This window comes from Anastrepha obliqua, chromosome 1, assembly GCF_027943255.1.
Source record: "Anastrepha obliqua isolate idAnaObli1 chromosome 1, idAnaObli1_1.0, whole genome shotgun sequence".
Lineage (NCBI taxonomy): Eukaryota > Metazoa > Arthropoda > Insecta > Diptera > Tephritidae > Anastrepha > Anastrepha obliqua.
In genome coordinates this window covers 52,263,333-52,279,595 of record NC_072892.1, presented here as the reverse complement: position 1 = coordinate 52,279,595, position 16,263 = coordinate 52,263,333, and the positions used below count along the sequence as shown (strand labels likewise).

General features: G+C 32.3%; 1 protein-coding gene across 1 annotated transcript in view; it reads right to left on the bottom strand.

Moving 5' to 3' along the window:
- Positions 1-5,486: 5,486 nt before the first annotated feature.
- Positions 5,487-16,263, bottom strand: part of LOC129252400 (proteoglycan 4) — a 156,712-nt gene continuing 145,935 nt past the window's right edge. Inside the window, exons 12-14 of the mRNA XM_054890928.1 lie at positions 10,149-10,367; positions 8,142-8,255; positions 5,487-7,629 (exon numbers count right to left, since the gene is read on the bottom strand). Coding sequence (XP_054746903.1) covers positions 7,247-7,629; positions 8,142-8,255; positions 10,149-10,367 — 716 coding nt within the window. The 3' untranslated portion in view covers positions 5,487-7,246. The remainder of the gene's footprint in view (positions 7,630-8,141; positions 8,256-10,148; positions 10,368-16,263) is intronic.

Sequence of the window (16,263 nt, the reverse complement as noted above, 5' to 3'; positions counted from 1 at the left end):
CTGTTCAGCTGACGTATTTTTCCCCCGCTGACTATTTTTTTTTTATTCTACTAAATGCCAACAATACACAAAAAAATTTCAGCCGGTATTAAATGAGTTTTTAAAAATTTTTTTTCGACACGTTTCGCAGCATCCCACGCAAGTACCCACCGCTACTGGACCAGCTGACGGTTGGTTTCGTCATCCATTGGATGGCGTCTGCCTTCAGTATTAAAATCAGTTGGCATGAAATGATGAGGTCAAAATGGCCCCTGGCTCCCGGACTAGAAATATAATATACTCTCCAGAAAAATAATTTTTTGCTAGAAGTATTTTATGTTATTAAAAAAACATTTACCAAAACCGCTACCACCTTCAAATTTTAGAAAATAAACTTCTACTTTTATTTTATTTATTATGTTTGTAAAAATTGGAAACAAGGATTTAAGCACCCAAAAATTTTCATTAGAAATATTTTTCAAATAGCTTTCTTGCAAAAACAAATCTTTGACTTACATTTACTATTTCAAATGTGTAAATCAAAACAGTTTTTTTTTTTCAAATCACATATTTTATTGTTAAAGGAATTACCAAAAAAATAAAATTTTTGTTTGAAAATATTAAAGACTATATTTTTTTGATAGAAAAAAAATTATAAATAAAATAATAATACAAAATTTTGAAATAAAAATAAACAACAATTTTTACCAAACTAAACTTTAATATTACGATAAATTTTTCAGAAAATTAAAAAAAAATATTTATATAATATAATATAACATAAAACAAACTTTAATACGAAGATTATATTTTTTTGATAGCCTAACCCCCCTGTTAAAAAAAAAAAAAATAAAATTAAAAGAAAAAAATTTTTAATTAATAATTAATTAATCTGATAGCCTATTTTTTACTGCTAAACAATAACCACTGTCTTAGTTCTGGTAAACAAATTTTACTGACTGTAAAAAAAAATAAATAAAATAATAATAAAAAAAATTTTTAATTAAAAACAAAATTTTTTTTAGCATACCAAACTTTAATATTACGACTAATTTCACTGAAAATTAAGAAAAATATTTTTTTTTTTTTATTAAACAAACTTTAATATGAAGATTATATTTTTTTCATAGTCTAACCTCCTGTTAAAAAAAAAGTAAAATTAAAACAAAATAAATTTAAATTAATTAATATGACAGCCTATTTTTTAGTGTTAAAAAATAACCACTGTCTTCTTTTCGGTAAACAAATTTAAAAAAATAACATTAAATTTTCCAATATTACGATTTTTTTTTTTTTTTGATAGTATATCCCTTGCTGTTAATTTTTTTAATTAAAAAAATATTCAAAATATACTTTTTTTTGGTAAATCAAACTTTAATAATAAAATTATATTTTTTTGATAGCCTATTCCTTACTGTTAAACAAATTTAAAAAATATGTTGCTCTTGGCAACTGTTAAAAAATTTTCTTTTTAATTAAAAAATAATTGAAATTTTTTTTGTATTTTTTTTTTGGGAAACCAAAACTTCAATATTAGATAATATTTTTTTGATGGCCTATGCCTTCCTGTTAAACAAATATAAAAAATATGTTGCTTTTGGTAACTGTTAAACAATTTTTTTTATTAAAAAAGAATTCAACAAATTTTTTTTCGTTTTTTTTTCTTGTCAAACCAAACTTTAATTTATTTATTAACATTTTTTTGATCACCCATTTTTTAGTGTGAGAAATAAACATTGCCTTGCTTTCGGTAAACGAAGTTGAAAGAAAATAATGCATTTTAAAGAAAACAATGCATTTTCCAATAGCGCATATTTTATTGTTAAATTACCTGCCCCATTTTTGTTTTTAAATTCTGTTTAAAAAGTCTGAAATTCTTCTGAAAATTTGATTCAATTCGTAAGAATTATAAAAAAAATATTTCAAATTAAAAAATGAGCGAATAAGTAGTCAAAAATGGGCAGTAGGTGGTGGCGCAAAGAGTACAAAAATAATAAAAAACATTTAAAAAACATTAAAAAAGATAGCTATAAATTTTGAAGAAGACATTAAGCACAAATTAAAATATTACATTTATTGAAATATAAATCAGAAAAATATTTTTGAAAAAAAATTGCATAAAAAATATTTGTTTAATATCTTACTTTTTGTAAAATTATAGTTAAAAGCAACTTTTAAATATATATATAGTTTATTTGTTTCCTTTTTTCACAAATCTACTTTAAATTAAAAATATAAGATAAATAAAGAAACAGGACCGCCATCAATTATTTTGGATAAACCAATATTTATGTATTAATTTATTTATACATTTTTTTTTAATATTTATTTTGCATATGCCATCTTTACTTGTTCAAAAACAAAAAGATGGTTGTCAATTGTTCCAAGTAAAATTTTTTCAATATTTATAAATTTTAGAAGAAATTGTTAAAAACAAATTAACCCCTTCTAGTTTTTGAAAAAAAAAAATTACATCGTGTATTTACTATAAGAAAATAGTATTTTCTGTGCTTTGGCTTAAGACCTTTTTGTCAAATATAACAAAAACTCTCAAAAATAGAACAATGCCAAACATAATTATTGACAAAAACAGTTTAAGGGGGGCCTCTTTTCAGTCGGCTTCAAAAAATCGATTTTTTTTAATGCAATCGATAGATATATAATAAAGCGTTTTTCAATAGGTGCGCTTCAACTTTTTTCCGATAGGGAGGGCGAACGACGCAATATTTTTTATTTTTCGCTTGTCATTTGTAAACTTCATTAGTATACATTTCATCATGGAACGCTACACACTTGAGCACCGATTGCAAATTGTGCAAATTTTTTATGAAAATAATCGTTCTGTTGCTGCTACTTTAAGAGTATTACTTTCCAAAAAATCATCTTCAGTGATGAAGCTCACTTTTGGCTCAATGGCTTTGTCAACAAGCAAAATATGCGTTACTGGGCAGAAAGCAATCCACACGTGATTCATGAGGCACCGTTGCATCCCGAAAAAATCACTGTTTGGTGCGGTTTACATGCCGGCGGCGTAATTGGCCCATATTTTTTCGTTGACGAGAACGATCGCCACGTTACTGTGAATGGAAATCGATACCGCGACATGATAAACGATTATTTTTGGCCGCAATTGAATGGTATGGACTTAGACGACATGTGGTTTCAACAGGACGGGGCCACAAGCCACACAGCACACGCTACAATTGATTTGTTGAAGAGTAAGTTCGATGAGCGCATTATTTTCAGAAATGGACCGGTCGAATGGCCGCCGCGCTCCTGTGATTTGACGCCTCTAGACTATTTTCTTTGGGGTTATGTGAAGTCATTGGTCTACAGTAACAAGCCGGCGACGATTTGTGAGCTCAGAGCCAATATTGAACGCGAAATTGCTGGAATTTCGGCCGATTTATGCAAAAGAGTGGTAGAAAATTGGGTTCAACGATTGGACTTCGTAAAACGTTCACGCGGTGGTCATGCAAAAGAAATCGAATTTCGTACTTAAATGTATATGTTCAAACTCGATATTAAAAAAAAAAATTAGTTAAAGTAGTTAGGTCAAACCGTTTGTGTTTTATTAAAAAAAAAATTGAAGCGCTCTTACTGAAAAACGCTATGTTATAGGAGAAAATGCCCTCAAAATTTTATAGCGGAATTCATAGTGATTTCGGAGCTACAGGCCTGTGTACCGTCCCTCGTGTGAGTATACTGTCTACCTTTTGAAAATTTTGAAACACATTTTCTCAAAACCATGTTTTTGAAAATGGCGTGTAAGATTTAAAAAAGGAACGACGAAAGCTATCGTTTCAAACCGACAATCTGTATAAAGATAATTAAAATGTCAAACTAATTAACTAACAAAATACAAAAAAAAACTTAATTTTTTAATGTTATTTAACACTTTTTTTGAACAAAAAAGTGAAAAGAGCACTTTTTTCAATACTTAATTGTGTGTTCACTTTTTCATATTTTCATACAAGAGTAGTAAATTATATGCAGGAAAGCCTTCTAAATAAGACAATATTTTTCTTTGTGTTTCAGGTGAAAACTAAGACCGCAATCTTACACGCCGTTTTACTAGCGCGCAACGAGAAGCTGTGCGAGATCACTTATATGTCCGCCATTTTGTTTTTTTATTTATGTTAAAAATTGTTTATTACTCTTCAATCATGCCTTCAAATAAATGCAAAAGATTATTCCTGTGTGTCGCTTTTTTCGTCTCGAAAACAAATTGAGAAAAAAGACCTTTTTTTGAAGCCACTGATAAGAGCCCCCCTTAAATCAAAAATATTTTTTTCTTACACCGTATATATTATTAAAAAAAAAAAATTAAAGAAACCGCTATCATCCATTTAATATAAATCTTAAAGAAACAAACAGATTTATGCAACTTATTTTGTATCTATTTTTCCTTTTTTTTTTGTTTTGATTTTACCAACAAAATTTTGATTCAAAATTATTTTTAACACCACCATATTTTATTATTGAAAAAAAAAATCAACCAAAAACCAATCGCTTGCCCTAAGTACTTTTCAATTAATTTTGATTTAAAATAAATGTTTCCAATAGCTTACTTTTTCCTTCCGCCACATCGTATTTTTCTTTTTCAAACAATTAATAAAAACTCCCTTTATTTGCGCACAAATTGAATTTGTCTTTATATTTTCCTTAAGCTGGAAAAGAAAAATTTCGCAATGGCATAAGTACATAGATTTTTACCAAAATATTATAAACTTAAAACACAACTATTTCGTAATTATAAGTACATTCATATTGAGCTTATTATTAATGAGTTCTTAGACAATTGAACACGTTTTCTAAATATAGAGTTTATATGCCACAAATAATTTTTTAAGTATTTAATTAGTAATACTTTGGTCAAGTCAAAACATTTAATGCATACAAAGGCGTGATTTTGCTAAATTCATTACATACTTTTTGCCATTAATGGAGTTGAGGTTCTCGAAACGTAATCATTGCTCATATCTCTCATATATTCATACTCCATAGTTATCTATCCACCCAAATATTAAGGATTTTCTAATTATTTCCTATATTATAAATTAAAGGCCTGGATTCTTCGTAAAAGTGGTTCCTCAGTAATCTGAAGCACATTCTTCAAAGTGCGTAGATTTCGTACTGCTCTCGCAGCTAAGGACAAGATTTCACCACATCACTTTTCAAACAGCTACAGCAGATGGAATTTGAAACTGTATAATATTCCCTTTGTGGTATGTAGGTTGAGAGGAATTTATTCGTAGCCTACGTAGGTGTCCATTAGTCACTGCTTGTTAGAAGTAACATTGAAATGCTTTGAGTTAATTTTTGGAAATAATTTAAATCAAAGCTGTAGCCTGCAGTTATTAGTCTAAACGCAGCACTAAAAGTGGCACTTTCACCTAACAAACTACAATGAAATTTCAACTTGAGTGCTAGAGTAGGGGTAGTTCGTAGTGCCGCACTGCAGTGATTCCAAGGAGTAATGGATAGCACTTGAGAAATGTATATGTGAAGTTAATAGACAAGCTGCATTCATGGGAGAATACCACTTATACACTATTGAATGCAACTCTCAGCACAGCCAACCAACCAACCATAAACATTCATGTCTTGGAGAGCGATAGCGCTATGTTACTATGTATTTACACAATACGCTCGAACGCCATTGTTCGTTCATTGTTCGTATACCTGTACTATACGAAGAAGCTTATTGTGTAAGTGGGAAAGCAGTGACGTTGGCAGCGAAAGGCGTGAATGAGAAAGCTAAAAATGGCTGACGTTGTACTAAAGCCAATCTCGGCGTGTGTCTGAACTATGGCGCATTGCTAGCAACAACAATATATATCGAAATGCGCGTTGAGAGCACAATCAAAAATGCTGCGTACAATTGCTGTAGCTCCAACGTATATTGTAACTACGGGCATTTACAAAGACCTACAAATTTCAATAGGGGAAGCGGTAATAAAGCAACAATTTATGTTAATATAAGTTATAAAACTAAATTACATAAACATTTTATTAAGCAAAATCCATTTTACGCGTAACGAAATATGAAAATGACAAACGAATCTATACGAAAATGACTAACGAATACAGTTCCGAATTCTAGTGCAGGTTAATTAAATTAAAGCACCTAGTAATTAAATGCTGAAAAAGGAATAATTGATTAAGATTTGTGAACCTATTGTTAGTATCTCAGTAATAGGTAAGGTTTGCAAATATAATAAAGAATCGGAAAATAAAAAAATAAATCCTTCTGCTTTCACTTCCTTTTCATGTCGCCTTTGTATGCCTGAAATGTCAAAATATGTTTGAAAGTACATTTTGTGACTCCAGATCGCATATTTAGCTAATTAATTTCTATTAACTCAATTAGTGTTTATGTAATTGTTATCGATTGCTCTATGTATCGATTTGTTTGTTTGTCTCTTTTATTAAACTGCTTGTATTGCGATTATAAGTAGAGTCGTTACATTTTTTTTTAGAGCTATGAATTGAAATCCTGCTACCCTGTGTATTTTTCATTCAGGTTTTAAATATCTGCTATTAAACTATATTAAAAGATTTGATTTGATCCTGCAATAAAATATTTATGTATAATTTTTTTTTCGTTTTCTTTTAGTGTGTCAATTAGTGTGGCTTTAAAGAGCGCAGCGCTAACAAAGTGTTTGTTTGTATGCTATGTTGTAGTACGGGTGTGTATTTGTGGCGATATATGCAGTATGACAACACTATGCATTTTTAATTTATTTTTATTGCTATGACTCTTAGGCGCAAGTATTCTGCACTTAAATATTTGCTTCTGTAAATTTTCACTTAATGTCATGCATTAGTTTTTTTTTCTTTTTGTTTACTTTCAAATGCAGATTTGCATATTTTTTGTGTTTTTGCTGTTTGTGATTTTTATTTGTGTTCTTTTTTTTATTATTTATTATTCTATAAATAGTAGGCATTCATTTTGTGTTAGACTTGTTGATAATATATTAGTTAGTAGTAATTATAATTATTATAATAGTTGTTTCATGAATTTGACTAAAAACTTGCTTGTTTTTGTTTTCTTTCTAAATGAGTATAAAAATCTCAATGTAAACTTTGCTGAACTTCCAAATCTCTACGATCTCTAATACCAACATCTGTTTACTAACAACATTATAAGTAGTGGCTAGCGACTTCACTTTGATCATTTTCACCATCATCATCACCATCACCATCATCATTCCGACCAAACGTCTCTGTTTCATAATTTTTTCTTAACTTCTTCGCCTTCAACTTAAACCTCCTCCTCCTTGCTGCCGCCCCAGAAGCGATCGAAGCGGTCACGAGCCTTTTCTAGCACATCGTGCGCTGTGGTGCGTGCTGTTACCGCCGTGGTGGTCGACGTGGACGATGACGAAGTGTTGCCACCGCCACCAGCGCTGACACCAATACCACCACCTCCACCACCCAAGTGGCCGATATCCACATCAAAGATGGGATCATCGAGGCAGCGTAGTGTTGAACCGGGCACTGGCTTGCCGGCTAGTTGTGGTGGTGGTGGTGGTGATGGCAGACCACCAGCGCCAGCGGTTGGCTGCGTGGCGACAATTGAGCGTCCAGCACCAACGGCACCGGTTGGACTTGTGGTGCCCATCTTCGGTTCGGCATGTTTCCAGGCTGCACTCGCCGTGAATGTAAGTGTGTGTATATGTGTGGGGGGGAAAGTTACGAAAGTGTTAAACGTATTCCAATGCTTTTTTTTTTTTGTTTTTGTGTTATTGGAATTTTTTGTGGATTTTTGCATTGAATTTGGTTTGCAGTGAATTGTTATAGCTTTTGGCTTAATTAATTTACTTGAAATTTATTTACGTATTTTATTTTTTGGTTTTGCTTGATTTGATTTAATTTGATTTGCAGTTTATTATTATATATATATAAATTACTTGATAAATTACTTGACTATTGGCGCAATGTATTGATGAGTAGCGAATAATACGAATACTTTAAGAAGCTGGTCTGAGTTTGAGTTTGATATGGATTTCTTACTCGATACAATATATATTATAAATATATATATAGAGAGATTTTTTTTTTGCTTTACTTAAGTTTGCTAGCGTCTTTTTTCTGTTTTTTGTTTTTTGCAATTTATTTTTTTGAATTTGTTGTGAAGAAGCGACTTTAAGGCTTACCGTCCATTTTAGCCTGTTCGGTTAATTGTGGCGGTGCCGATTGTGGTGGTGGCGGTGGCTTCTCGACCGGAGTCGAAGCCTTTATTTCGCTCTGTGGCCGGCTATAGTTTTCACCTAGAAAATGTTTCATATTTTAGAAGTGAATATTTACAAACATATAAATACAAGTATGATATTAGAGGTAAAAGGAGCCGAAAGTTTAAAAAGCAACGGATTCGTTTTTTGTATTATTTCTATGAGTTATAAAAAGTCAGGACTAAGAGACTTGCGCAAAAGTTAAAGTAATAAATATTGATTAAATATTAACTAAATAATAAAGCTACAAACAGAGAGAATAAACTATTCCTAACTTTAAAGAACACTTCAGCTTAGCAGTTCATATCATGAGAAGTTGAATAGAAGCGCACCAGAAATACGATTTTTAAAAATGCATCCACATGAGGGCCGTCTTTTGTCGTGTTTTTAGCAAAACAGTAGCCTATAACCTACTGGGATGACTTTGGAAAAAGCTCCAAAGGTTGTTTATACCTAAAGTGTATAGATTATCTACATTCATTAAGAAGTAGGATCTGAAATATCGGTCGCTGCTCCTCGCTAGAGTCAGGCATGTTCAAAAAAGATGTTGAATTGTTTACAACCCTTCCTCATTCCTACAGCTACGACAAAAAACATGCATGTAAGCGCCTAATCTCTTTGCGTGATTTCCTATAAGATAATGTCCTGTGAAGGCCCATACTAAGAGTCCTAAGTTTAAAGTCTACTCAACTTGGATAAACGTAAATTTAGTATTGGCCATATTTGTCTAAGAATCTCGCATCTTTGATTTACAGAATTGATTAGTGCCTCTATAAGCTTGGAGGTTGCGAGAGGTACCCCTATAAAATTATTTATGTTTGGCAAACAGGTACCTTCGTTTGCAAGTTGATCCGTTCCCTGTTATATCTCTGTGACCTGGGATCCGGCATAACAAAATACAATACTGTTTAGCCATCCCATTAAAAGATTGGCGTCAATATAAGATACTCCTTGATGTTATTTGGAATACATCTTGGAATGCATCTGTCTGATAGAATCTTTTCTGATAGAATCTTTTCTATGATCTGTCTCTTGATGATATTCTGTTTGTTTCTAGTCATCTTAAGTTTCATGAATAGCGTTGATTTCCGCTATAAAAACACAATTTATATAGTAATCCGGTAATTTGAAGGATTCTCTGATAAAAAACTCTTCTATTGCGAAGAGTATATACATTTAGGTCCGTCCCTGTAGATCTTAACGGGTGCTAGGCTAAGCCATGAAATTATATACCACATTATAATAACAAAAATTCATTCCAGAATATTTATTATTTGTGTTACCATTTTGAGTTCTCACCTTTAAAAAAAACACCCGATATATACAATTTATGGTTCTACATGCATATGTGTTTTTTTCCGTATCACTTAAGGATTGCTAACACGGGCAAATGCAGGAAATGCAGAAAGGATGTTGAGGAAACTTTAGAACACCTTCTGTGCGTTTGTCCGGCATTATCAAAAACGCGCTTAAAATGCCTGGGAGCCCCATTGTTTGAGGGTCTGGAGGACGTCGCAAAAGCGGATCTCCCAGCACTGCGTAGATTCGCCGAAAGCGCTGACATCCTACATGATGTCTACTTTCGGCATTCAAAGAGGTCGGTCTCCATCTGGTATCGCTAGTGACCAAAAGGTCTATGCGTGGCTTATTGCCAACCAGGCTAACTTAACCCTAACTTTCTGTAGCAAGGTGTTATATTCTGTGCTCTCTCCACATCACAGTTTTTTTATTAATTTTTTTTAATATTCTCAACTTTCAAGCACGAAAAATTATAATTTGCGGCAACAATCGTAGGTATCGGCACTCCTAATAATTTTCGGTATTTTTTTAAATTAATTAATTTTTTCTTCATTCACCCCAACACTTCAATTTCATGCTCCTTCTAACACCCCCAAATTCATTTCAACTTATTTTCTAGTATTTAATAGTTACCCTCTTTGACATTCTGTGTGACAGTGAATGTTTTCCCTGTATCCAATGGCACAGTCCAATTGACTGGATCCGGTGAGCGCATCAATATCTGCTCTGGCGATTTGACGCGTGTAGGCTCTGGTGGCGATTTGACAATAGGCTCGTCCGGTATCTCAGGCGCTGCTTGAGGGCTGCAACTCGATACGGAAATGGCGGTCTCACGACCATCCTCGCCATCGTCTAAAACGTAAGCGGGTAATCGGTGAAGAGAAACAAAAATTAAAGCAAGAAAGAAAAAAGTGTTAGAAAGTCTTGTACAGTGATAAGAGACATACAATTGTGTTCCCTTTTACAATTTAGGTAATCTAATGTTTTTTATTTTTTTTTGGTTTTAGTTTTTATGATTAAAAATATTTATTTGTTGTTTATCAAATATTTCTTTATTTCTCATAGCTGATTCAAAGCAAAATTTATGGTTTGAGTTTTGCGGTTAGTAAATCGAAATAGAAAACAAATTTCACTTGTAACTCAGTAAAACTTGGTGTGAAATATAATAGATTCAAAACAGAACAAAACGAATAGATATAAAAAGTTGTAAACTCAAAAAATTACACAAACATGTGTTGGAGCATTCGAAGCGGTAAAAAGCTCAGCATATCGAAACCGAACCGAAGTAAGTTATGTAGGGGGGAAAATAGGCAAATAAAATTAAAGCGCGATTAGTTAGTAAAAAAAAGCAAAGAGGTCATAAGAAAGTTGCCAATGAGGGTGGGAAAGTGGAAATTAAGCCTGGTGGGTAAAGAGAGGAAGTGGAAAACGCACAAAAGAACACACACAAAGGCAGTTTTAAATATATTTAGAAGTTATGCATAGAAGTAGTAGTAGTTTTTTGTTAGTAGATAGTTAGTATGTAGTATTTGGCATGCAGCATAGAGGGGCATCAGCTGTGGAGCAGACAAAAAGGTACAAGTACATACGTATATATGTATATAGTAGGCAAATATATGTATGTATGTTCGTATGTATATAAAAAAATATTTCCAAACTGAGGTAGAGCTGACAGAAAGGTACATACATAAGTCCATAGATATGTATTGGGTTAATATAAATATTATCAAAAAGAACTTATCCCCGAACTGAATCGACAAGAAATCAACAACAAACGGCTAACAAAATTTTAACTGACTTATTTTTTATGAGTTTAATGTATGCGTGTGTGTGAGTGATTGATAAATGTCTCGCTAAAGAATTTACGTTCCGCGCATTATCGTACTTTTTTTTCCTTTTGACAGAGGAGAACAATTTTATTTTAATGGCCAATTATGGGTAAGGATTTCAGACATTGCATACAAAAGATATTAAATATTTTGTGTTGAGCAAATTCCGAGCATCCAGTTTTTGTTTACGCATTAGGCGTAATATAAGTATAATGTTTTTGAAGGTACATACAAGATGGCCTAAAATTAATCAGCCTGTCGGAATATTTATAATTTGTGCAAATGGTAGCGTACGTCAATCACGTTTAATAATGTGAACTAGACAGCTGTAGTATACAAAGAGGAACGCAATGAAGTGTGTAAAAATCGAAACAAAGATTTGCATCACTAAAAATGTTTTTTCTGTTTTTTTGTAATATATTTAGTAAAAAAGTGGTTTAACAACAAAATTGGATGACTAATTTTGCGCCACCTTGTATCTATCGCCTACAAGAGAATAAAATTATTAATCTGCTTATTTTCTTACTCCTGATATATCAGTGCCGAGTTATATAAGTATGATGAAAAGTTCAACAAATTTCCTAGGGCAGCGCTTATGGTCTCAAGCTAGTGCTGCTATTTAGATATTTTTACCTGCATGCATACACTCCGTTAGTTAACAGTAGCACTAGGACTGTTTGCTGTCACTGGTTAACAAATTGGTAACGAGGATGTGGCAACAAAATGGTGCGGAAGCACTACTTGGATTCTGGACGAATCACCACTTAAGCCAACCAACCAACCAACCAGAACTGTTTGGCAATCTTTTGACAGTTTATTTGCTTATTAATTATTTTTAATTTAATTTGAACACAGTTTCTATGAAACTATTACTCATTCTCCTAAAAAAAGTTTCATAAGCTGAAGTTCCAATTTTGTGCAAATTTAAAAAAAAATCACACATTCAACAAATTTTCGTCAAAATTTCACGCTTTTTAATTAAAATCCTTAGAAAAATTTTAGGCACGCAAACAAAACGCAATTTCAAATAACTCAAATATTGCGCTGATTTTTGACAGCATTTTTCTCTGACGCTCTTTGCATTTTCTCCATGTAACGAACGCTCGACATTTTTGTATATGGAGAAAATAGGCAACATCGCCACATTAAAAATTATCAAAAGTCAATGCGATTTTGAGCCGCTTAGAAATTGCATTTTATTATCACAAAATTTAAGGGGCTAAAGAGCTATATACCCGAAAATGTTCTAGAATTTCTAGCTAAAAAGTGTGAAGTTTTTTAATTTTTAATTTTTCTTTAATTTGCACAAAATTTGAACTTGAGTTTAAATGACATTTTTTTTAGTTTATGCAAAGTTTGAAACTTGGACTTTTATGATTTTTTTTAGTTTAATGAATTATGTTTTCTTAAGGAAGTTAATAAAATTAACATTTTTGTGTATGAAGAAAATGGGCAACACCGCCAAATGAAAAATTATCAAAAGTCAATGCAATTTTGAGCCGCTCAGAAGTTTGATTTTATTATAATAAAATTTAATAGACTATAGAGCTGCATACTCGAAAATTTTCTAGAAATTCTAGCTAAAAAGTGTGAAATTTTTTTAATTTTTAATTTTTTTTTAATTCGCACAAAATTTGAACTTGAGGTCATATGACTTTTTTTCTAGTTTGTACAAAGTTTGAAACTTGGACTTAAATGGTTTTTGTAGACGAATGAACTATATTTTTATAAAAATAATTATTTCAATTAAATGAGGAAGAAAGAAATGGTCGAAACTGATCATTACGTCCCTGTGCTATAATGTTTTAATCCAGTGTTTATTAATAACTTCAAAAATATGCATGCATTTACTTCTTCCTATTATTGAGCATTTCACTCTTAACCCCTTGCCTTTCTTAAACGAGTCTGACTTGTGATGAAAATCTTGGCTCAAACATGAATATGACGAGCCAGGGTCGTGAATAGATCGATTTCAAATGAATAATAAATACAAACGCTATTAGTGTTTATTTTATTTGTGCAAAGTGTCTATATCAGAGGCATTTACATTTCAAATCGTATTGTGACCTTTCTCGCGCATCAGTGTGATCTGTTTACCACGCGTTCACGCGTAACACTTGGCCAGAGTTTCGTCGAGCTAAATGGCATGGCAAGGGGTTAAGGGCACCACAAAAGAAGAAAAATGAAATAAGAGGAAAAAATTGCAAACACAACTGCTGTGGTGCCTTAGAAAAAGAGTTGAGTGCTTATATTGCTCTGAAAAGTTTTTAAGGTACATAAAGAAATTAAATTTTTTAAAGTACCCTGACATATGTACACAAGCTAAGCACAATATTGAGGCATGTCATAGTTCAGTCATACTACAATTTAAAATATTGTGAGTTCATAAATCTAGAAAATAAAATATAAATCGTAGTTTCATTAGAATTCCATTGGGTTTCTCTTGCTTTAAAGGAATTATTCTTAGTCTTGAATTGAAATAAAAATCATTTGCAGCACAATTTCGCTATCTATCATAGAGTATGAATTATGGTAGGTATAATATGATAAGCTATAAGCAATTTAGCTGATTATTCAGTCTTATTTAAATGGGACTTCTTCAAAATAATAAATTAGTCTGCACACTTTAATATAATATTTTAATGAAAAAAAATTTTAATTTTTGTCGTAACAAATATCACACCATATTTTTGATAGAAGACTTGTTCAGATTTTTTTTAATTTTATTTTAATGTTCATATTATTATGGCTTAAAGTTGTGCCTTTTATAAAAACACAAATCATTGGGACTTTAGATGGGCTATTTAGTGGCAGTGCGCAAAGCAGCTTAGCGACCGAAGCGAACCAACCTGCATGAACTTGCATATAAACTGTGAGTATAGCGAGCATTAGTGCTGTAGGGAGACAGTGGTATGCGGCACTAGGTCTCAAGAATTTAATTTTAATTTGATTGTATTTTTACTGTAATTAGTATTATTTTTGTATATTTTAAATGAAATTATCATTATTATTTTTTTATATTTCAAATGAAATTTTTTTCATTTTATTTTTGGTTTTTTTTTTAATTTTTTTATGTAAGCTGCACTATTAAGGTTTAATAATATGCACATCCAAATGTTTATTCAGCTCTCGAGGATAACACCTTCTGAATAAAGCGCGGCAAGCTAAAGCGCATGGAACGCTTTATATTATAAATAAACACTTAAAGTGTTGAACAGTCATGAAGTTATTTTACCAACAATTGCTACTTTCGATTAAGTAGACAATCGCAGAGGACAGTTCGTTCTCGATGAATAAAAACCACACCTCATATGCTTTTCATCATGGCGTTCTTTGCATCTACTCACTATATAATGCAGATGCTTGAATCATGAAACATCCAATGAAGACTCTTGAAGTGTTTCCGATAAATGTATAAAATGTATAGCCTTCTCTTGGTTTCACAGTCCAAGTGAAGAAGAACTTAAAGAACTTTCACCTAGTTGTATTATTTGGTGTTGGTAAGCAGGGATAAATGATTGCATTTTGAACCAAGAATTGTACTTTTTCGGCATTCACATTTTTTAAGGTGACTGCGAAGTGATGTTAAAGTACTCCTATGTGTATATGTGCACTTCGGAAACTACGTATTTTCGATTGGGTAAATATATTTTGCGGATGCCTGTGTCGAATTTGTTGGTGCGTGACTACCATTCGGAAGCGCACAGAGCACAACACCACTTTGTACAAAACGTTGTAATGGCCTCCGAGTGTATTTCTGCTTTGCCCTTGGAAGGCGGCATAAAACTGTAGGACCTTCCATTTGCGGAGAAATATCAAGAGGCATACTCAAATAGGAGAACTGTGCGGCCAAACAACAAATAAAGGGTGTAAGCGCCAAGTATAACGTATTATATAACACATGGACTAAAAAATTTCGAGCCTAACAAAGAAAACAGGCCTCAAAATAGGTCTTAGTTACAGTAATAACCTCTTCGTTCGAGCGAAATTTCTTACCAACGAGCATTATTTTAGGTCTGCGAACAGCCAGTAGTCGCTGGGAGTCAAATCTGGCGAATACAGTGGATGTGGAAGCAACTGGAAGTTCAATTCTTGACTTGTGTTTATTGTTTTTGGTCAACAATAAGCAAGCGCGGTACCCACTTTGAACCGAGCTTTCTCATAGTCAAATGCTCATGTAATATAAAGCCAACACATTCTTTTGATATCTTTGCGATAGCAGCTAACTCACGCAACTTCACTTTTCGATCATTCAAATCGATTTTGTGGATTTTTGTTTTGTTATCGCCTCATTTGGACGACCACTGCGTTGTGCATCGCCGGTGTCTCTACGACCAGGTTTGAAGTTTTATTGTTGTTTCTGATGGAGCGTAATCCCCATAACACTTTTCAAGCCATTGCTTCGCTTGGACACTATTTTTGCCCATCAAGAAGCAGTGTAAAATTCAAGCACGAAATTCTTTTTTATCCATTGTTTTGAAAATAACAAAAGCAGTGTCACTCTTAGCACAATAACTCACAAACTAATGAATAGAATATCATGAAATTTTAGCAGCTGTCTTTTTAAGGTCAGTACTAACTGAAGAAGAGGTGAATGCAAAAAAACTAGTGATATGTTAGGGCTGGTATTTTTCAGCCCATGTGTTATAAATAAATGTTCCATCATTGAAGAAATCTTTAAGTCAAGTTTTCAATCATTCAGAGTCATGTATAAGGCATTGTTATCCGTACTATAGCTGAGCGGTTCAAATCCGAGCCTTAATGTATTTTGGTTGAGCTGCTGCTTCAATTAAAAAATATTTGTGCTCAATGTTGCCCTAAAACGAGTGGTGTGTGTGTATAGACAGCATAGATTCCAAATGGCAAATGGTTTTTACTTTTTTTATGGTAAAAATACCGCTGAGGCCTGCCATTGCCAA